Here is a 7,661-nt window from a genome sequence, read left to right on the forward strand (position 1 = left end):
CTTCAGTGAAGCTGATCTTAATCACAGAGCTTGGAGTCATCATGGCTTGCTTACAAAGAAGTTACTTTATTTCATTTAACTGCAAGTAATACACTATCACAATCATCTTTGACTTCATTTTACTAAAATATTTCAAATCAATGTTTTTAACCACACATTATCCAAAAAAATCTATTTTCCTCCCAAAAAATCAAAGTGGTTTCAATAAAAGGTAAAAATTCGTGCTAAAGTCTAAAGGGCTTTTTGCTCTGTACACAAACAGCAGGAACACACTCGTTCCAGTTCTCTTGTAAATCACAGTCTATGGAAAATTGGGAGGGGGGGGACGGGAGGGGGCGCTGTCAGGTCACAGGCTATACAGAAATCATACACTTTCCAGCAGATTTCCACAGAGCAGCACAGAGACATGCCCTACTTTAAGAAAAATATACAATTTTACCACTTTACAGTCACGCGCTTTCTTTAAAAGATCAGTAGTACTATTTTTCCCCTCCCCAGTTCAAAAAAGATGAAAGGTCACTTTCCATTTGTTTAAACACTGACATAATGCTAATGACATCTGAATAAAAATGTGCTGCCTTGTGCTCAGTGGGTTTGGATTCTGAGGTATAAGGGATCACCCCATCACAGCTTGATAGTAAACACTGCAGTATAACAGTTGGAATGAAACTTCGGAATTGCAGTTGCTCCGAAAGACAGCCAAGATTTAGACTAGTACAACCAGAATCTAGGCCTAAAGATTTTTAAATTAGCATTCAAGTGTCTTCAAATCTAATTAGACTATATGTTTCAGTAGTGTATTTTATTAGGTGTTTCTTAAGTTTTCTGTGTATCCCCCCAAAAAACTTGAAATTCAAAATCCATAGAGAAAACATTAACCCCTGTTTCACTTAGGAACATTATTGGGTGCCATCTTCAACCTGGAAGATATTCCTGGGTTGTTTTGGCTCTGGCAGAGTGAGATACAAATTGAGCCTTTAAAATTATTTACACACTAAGGTGCTGCCAAAAAGTTGGGTGTGATTCTGTGAGAATCCACTTGTGCACCTCAATTTGGAAGCAGGTATTCACAAAAAAAGGCCAAGAGCTAAAAGATGGTTGCAATGGTCATGCTACTGTCCAATTTGGGGTTTATGGGTCAAACCACGCATTTCCAGATAGACATCAGAGATGTCTGTTATCTGTCATCAAACTGAATTTGTCATCTCATTTGCAGGTCTGCAGTGTTGAGAAAAACTGGCATTATCAGAAGGGGTCACATCCAGTAAAGGAATGTCTGAGGCAGCTATTAGTTCTTAATTAGTTCTTACTCATAATGGTATGAAAGGTGCCTCCCTGTAACTTATACAACTATTACAAAAATGTACATTGTATTTGCAAACCCTCTATTTGCATTGAATTGATAGCATGAGTCATTGTTACCACTTAAAAACTCCAAGATGGTTGGGAGAAGTGAGCTGCAAAGTCATACAAATGGAGGACATCACAATCACCTTCGTTTGAAGGTTTGGATTCAGCATTTTAAAGATAGATACTCTTAAAGACAGTATAAAGATAGAAACTGGACCTGTAATTTCTTTGGTATAGGAAACTCCCTTTACCAATTTAAGCCTTCTCTGTAGCCTTAGAGAATTGCCTAGAGCCTGGGAAGTGAGGGATTTGTCCAGGGTTACATCTTGCTGACTTCAAGGGCAAATTCAAGGACTATGTATGCCCTGCCTCAGTTTTTAAGGAAAGGAATTCAAATCATATTCATAATACGGCAGGAGGGAAAAGTGACTCAAGAGCTCTGTTTCCCCTTTACCTTAAGTAAACAAAAGGAAATGGAAAAAAGACCAGGGCTAAGAAAATAGTCAATGTCAACCTAGGAGTCATTGAAAATGGTACATTGGAAAAGGTAGGCCATCAATGAATCGGGACTTTAGCTTTAGAATGCAAATTAGAGCTGAGATCTAACCCAATTCCCAAGAAACTGAATTAGTGTGTCTCAATTTTAGTGTTTTCTACCTTCCAAAAAAATAGTACTGCTTCTCACTGTAGAACCTTCAGTTTTCCAAAGTCTTTTTCTGCCCGTCTCTCACTAGATTTCTCCTGATTTTCTGCTTGAGGGAGACAAATTATCATGAGGAAATAGCCCTAGAGAGAAGGCCACATAATGAACTGAGGGAGGCCAAGAACAAAGGTCTATGAGGTCCCAATTTAGTGCTTTTTCTATTCCACTCCACTAGAGGGTCAGATCAAGTGCTGGGCTTCCTATCCTAGTCCCTTCTTGGGCAGTTCCTTAATTTGACTTTGGAAAATAACTTCTTGGTTCTAGTCACCTCAGCTCATCAAGCCCTGCTTGCAAATCCATTTATTTCTACTTCCTGAATAAAAGAATTGGAGAGCCCATATGCAGCACCAGGAAAGGTGCTGAGAGGGAAGACTTGCAGCTACCTGTTGGGTCTCTAAATAGAGACTTGGAAGGATCTGGTTTCAAACTAAATTCATTCCTAATTAAAAGGTCAAGAAAAGGCATTCTAAATAAACATTTCCATTTTTCAGCATAATGATACATCAGGGGAACACACAGTTGACCTAGATTTTCAGCAAAACACTTTACAAAGTATCTGGAGAAATGTTGAACTGATGCCAGTACAATTGACAAAGAACTGGGTATGTGGTCCAAAGTATGTCATTAACAGTTCCATATGAATTTTATTCTGAAGAGTGCTTCAAGAGATTTGTTCTTGGACTAGATTAATGTTTTTATCAAACAGAGAGGGCATCCATATCAACTTTGTAAGTCAAGTACAGTAGATGACAGATGACAAAAGGTATCATAGGTTAGAAAGAAAATTGGATAAATCTAATGAGATGCTTTCTACTAAGGATTCAAGAAATCACAAATAAGTAGGTAAGGTTAGACAGTAGTTCATCAGAAAAGGTCTGGGGATTTTATTGAAATCCAAGCTCAATATGAGTCAACAGTATATGGCAGCCAAAAAAAGTTATCTTGGGCTGTATTCTTAAGAGAGGCATAGCGTATGGGAATAAAGTGATAATTTCTTTGTACTTGTCCCTGGTCAGACCACACATGAAGAATGGTGTTCACTTCTGTTTATGATGTTTTAGAAAGGACATGGATAAATTAGGGGTGAGGCAGGGTGGGCCAGGGCAGTAACTAGAATGGCTAAAATCCTTGTATCCCATGAAGAGAGATCTAAGGGAGCTGGAATAGGAGACATGATAGCTGCCTACGAGAAATTAGATTTATTATGGTTGGCCACAGAGAACACTACTAGGAGCGATGAGTAAAAATTGCAAAAAAGTAAATTTAGGTTTGATATGAGAGGAAAACTTATTAAGAATTAGGGCTATCTACATGCCCCAAAATGGAATGGGCTGCATTGGGAATTAGTAGGTTCCCCTTCACAAGAGGTCTTTAAGCAAAGACCAGGTAGCCACTTGCCAGGTAGTGGGAATAGTTTTCCAGATAAGGGTTGGACAAGTTGGTTCCAACTCTAAAATTCCAATGTAATTCTGTGTGTGTGTGTGTGTGTGTGCGCACGCTCGCATGCGCTTGTGCATGTACATGTGTATGTGATGAGATACTTTTCTGAGGTGGCAATGCTTACTTTCTGCAGAGACCTTTGTTTTCCCTTCTTTCAAGACTGTGATACAAGATTATCAAGACACCTAGCAAGGAGTAATTCCATGGAACAGAATAAAAATCCTTGAATTTTTATGAACAACTTATGACTCACTGATGAGAACCTACCCAGATTCTCAGTCTTATGTCAGCAGAGTACAAGGCTTGGTCAGTCCTTTCATGCTGGAAAAGCTTCTACCAAAGGCCCAATAAATGGATTTTATTTCATCTTAAGATCATCCACTCTTTGGAGGGACCACCTGGGAATAAACCACACCAATAAATGAACTGGTGGGAAGTGTAGGAAGGAGAAAACCTACACTTAGAAAATCCATGGTGATCTAAAGTTGTGGGGAAAGTAGGCTAAAGAAAAATGTAGGCTCATTTTAGTCTATGAATTAAATAATACTAATAGTCAACTATGAACCCGTTGTTCAGTTTTTTCATAGAGCACTGTAGGCCCTGATGGTAGGGTGATTTACTTGCCTAATAAAGACTCTACCTCAGAAGTCAGTCTACCTGGCTTATGGCAAAAAAGGGCCTATACTATGAAAAGAGTCGATTTGGGGGATTGGGCACCATTGAAATACTAGGTCACATGTGTTAAGACATGTTAAACATGAACTGGTGTTCTAGTCTGTGGCATGAGGAAAGGTCTTCACATGGGGAAGAAAAGCGCATAGTAACCTTTCTTCTGGGCTCTTCCTGGGATAGAATAAGTATGAGATAAGATGAGAGGAATCTTCTGTTAATCTCAAGTCTTTTCCCCCCAGGGGATTCTAAAAGCACAAAGGAAGCTTATCAGAAATTGCTCCCTATACTACCATGAAACCAGGAACTACATAACCAACAACCCCTAAAAGGAAAGTGGAACTTCCAGGCTGTTTTGACCAATGTCAACCACTAATTTGCTCCTCATTCGAATTCATTTTTTAAAAATCCCCTTTATGGTCAGTACCAGAGATGGGAAAAGCTGTCCATTTATTAAGCAGGTAAGAGGGGCTCCACTGGCCACCAAAAATCTCTCCAACTGGGTATTTCTGAAACAAGATTATTGGGACTCTTATTTGCATTATATGGAAAATGACAGCTTCCCCAGTGAAAAACCATCCCAGGACCTCAAGAGTACCCTAGGCCAAAGCTGCCATATTTACAGAGAATACCACAAAAATAATTCTGGCAGCCAGAGCATGAGAGGGCTCTTGCCCTAGTATACATCTCCTATTGTCCCATTCCTAAGAGGTCATTTTCCCCATACACACTCGTCCCCAGGCTTCGGAGCGAAGGTCCTACAAGGGGCCCTTGAACTGGTTTCCCGAAAGGTGCTGTCGGATGGAAGGTTTGGAACTTGCTGCATCTCCAAGCTTTCTCCATACAACCTGTGGAAGACAGAGACAAGTCTATGAATAAAGGCCCATATAGGTTGACCTAGTGCAGCCTGCCATTCAGTGGCCCCACACTACAGTTGTTTCTTCTCATTGGTTGACCACACCATGACAGAAATCACAAATTGCCTTATATAGCTTTTTAATGATTTCACATAATTATGGAATAGCAGAGCCATAAAGGAACTTGGAAATCATCAAAGTCCAACTTTCTTGCCTAAAGATAAGGAAGCTAAACCTCAGAGAAAGGCATGTGTCCATGTAGCGCAGAGTGGTGACTCAAGTCTAGGGGAACCTAGTCTTAAGTCTTCAATTTTTCACTCTGCCTTAATGTATACACAGCAAGTGCCTTAGCAGAACATATTCTGTGGTAAGGACCCCAGTCTTCTGTCCTTCCCCCTCCATTTTCCAGAAGGGGAGACTGAAACACAGAGAAGAAATGTCCCTTTAGAGTCCCATCCATCTCAAGATTCTATGATTTTGTGTCTCAGGAGGCTGACCACAGAAATGGGCTCATAGCTATTGTCCTTAGGTTTTACTAATTTCCACATTCTGAGTTGAAGTTTCTATGCCTGTGCTGTTAGCAAAGGTCACTAGATGGCAACACTGGTCCAAAATGCAAACGAATTCATAAGGAATCAAGAGCTTTCTGGTCTGAATTCAAGCCCGAATACAGGAATAAATCTGGCTAAGAAAAATGTAACCACAGGTGGAGGGATGCTTTTTCTTTGGAGGGTGGAGGAGCGGTGGTGGCGATGAATGGGCAGTGAGAGCACCGGACACCCGAAGCCTCCCTCCAGGACAAAGCTATGGCGGCGATGGAGGGCTGTAGGATTTTGCTGTGTGCCAGTTCCCAGGGAGACAATAGTGTCTCTAGATCACTGCCCTCAGACAAGGAGGCAGTTAGACGTGAGGCAGCCAAACTGATCCACAGGTTGGTGGAGCAGAACAAGCACTAGCCCAGCAGTCAGACTCAAAAGCCTCCTGCATTAATTCCCCTGTGATCTTGTACAAGCCCCTTTCCCTCTCCCCTCAGTTTCCCCTGCAACACTGAAATGTATCATAAAGCCCTTAAGAGTGTACAAAGCATCTTCTGTCCGTGATCGTCTCCTCTGGTCCTCACAGTAACTCAGTGAGGGAAACGCAGCAGCATCCTTATTTTACAGATGAAGGCACCAAGAAGTGGAAGGTGAAGATAGCCTCCAAGTGAGAGGTGGGACACAAACCCAAGTTTTCTGGACTTCAAAACAAAGGGCTTTTTAGTTATATGCTTTGCTCCGGTGCCCTCTGTGGACGCCTCCACTCACCCCATGAGGATGAGTAGACAGATTTAAGGGACTGTTTGTTTTTTAAGCTCCCAGGAACAGGAAACATAGATTGTTAGAGCTGAAAGGAAACTTACAAGATCACAACAGTTCTAGTCTCATTATTTTCCAGAAGCCCAGAAAGAATGGATTTTATTAAAGTTGCATCACTCTGGGCGGCTAGGTGGCTCAGTGAATAATGAGAGCCAGGCCTGGAGACAGGAGGATCCTGGGGTTCAAATCTGGCTTCAGATACTTCCTAGCTGTGTGACCCTTGGCAAGTCACTTAACCCCAACTGCCTAGCCCTTCATACCCTTCTGCCTTGGAACTGATACTTAAGTATTGATTCTACAAAAGAAGGTACAGGTTTAAAAAAAGAAAGTCATGTCACTCTAAAAGTTGTATGTAGAAAGTATTTTGTAGAAAGGATGTTTTTGTATATAACTTTGTATAAAGTTTGTATAAAGTAGCTAAAATTAAGCTAGAGGGTGAAGATGATATTATGATCACTGTGAGCAAGTAACCACCCTCACCATCATTCACAGAAAGGTATTAGAAACTTAGAAATCTTCCTGATAAAAAGTCACTGAATTGGGGAGTCTAGAGACCCTAGTTTCTATTTTGGTTCTATCGTGTACTAGCCATGTGGCCTTGAGTAAGTCACTTAAATGGTAGGTTTCAATTCACTCACCTATAAAACAAGTAATGATAACTTATGCTACTGATCTTACCAGTTTGTTTTATGATAAAAATGGATATAAAAAAACTTTATAAACTATAAAACACTATCCAGGGTGCTACAGTGGATGGAATGCTAAGCCTGGAGTCAGGAAGACTCATCTTGCTGAATTCAATTCTGGCCTCAGACACTTCCTAGCTGTGTGACCCTGGGCAAGTCACTTAACTTCTCCTTCCCTTAGCTGCAAAATAAGCTGGAGAAGGAAACGGAAAACCACTCTAGTGTCTTTGCCAAGAAAACCCCAAATAGGGTCACGAAGAGTCAGACATGACTAAAAACAATGGATCAACAAAGCACTATTAAAAATGAAAGTTGTTTCGGATGGGGGAACTATGGCCTAGGGAAGTGAAATGACTTGCCTTTGGGGGCAGCTGGGTAGCTCAGTGGATTGAGAGCCAGGCCTAGAGATGGGAGGTTCAAATCTGACCTCAGACACTTCCTAGCTGTGTGACCCTGGGCAAGTCACTTAATCCCCATTGCCTAGCCCTTACTGCTCTTCTGCCTTGGAACCAATCCATAATATTGAGTAAGGGCTTTTTAAAAAAAAGAAGAAAGGAAGAAAGAAAGAAAGAGAGAGAGAGAGAGAGAGAGGGAGGGAGGG

At 41.0% G+C, this 7,661-nt stretch overlaps 1 protein-coding gene across 2 annotated transcripts in view; it reads right to left on the minus strand.

Moving 5' to 3' along the window:
• Nucleotides 1–4,920: 4,920 nt before the first annotated feature.
• Nucleotides 4,921–7,661, minus strand: part of CCDC85C (coiled-coil domain containing 85C) — a 194,876-nt gene continuing 192,135 nt past the window's right edge. For both annotated transcript variants that reach the window (XM_044664592.1, XM_044664591.1), the window contains one exon: nt 4,921–5,010. In XM_044664592.1, coding sequence (XP_044520527.1) covers nt 4,921–5,010 — 90 coding nt within the window. The remainder of the gene's footprint in view (nt 5,011–7,661) is intronic.

This window comes from Gracilinanus agilis, chromosome 2 (assembly GCF_016433145.1).
Source record: "Gracilinanus agilis isolate LMUSP501 chromosome 2, AgileGrace, whole genome shotgun sequence".
Classification (NCBI taxonomy): Eukaryota; Metazoa; Chordata; class Mammalia; order Didelphimorphia; family Didelphidae; genus Gracilinanus; species Gracilinanus agilis.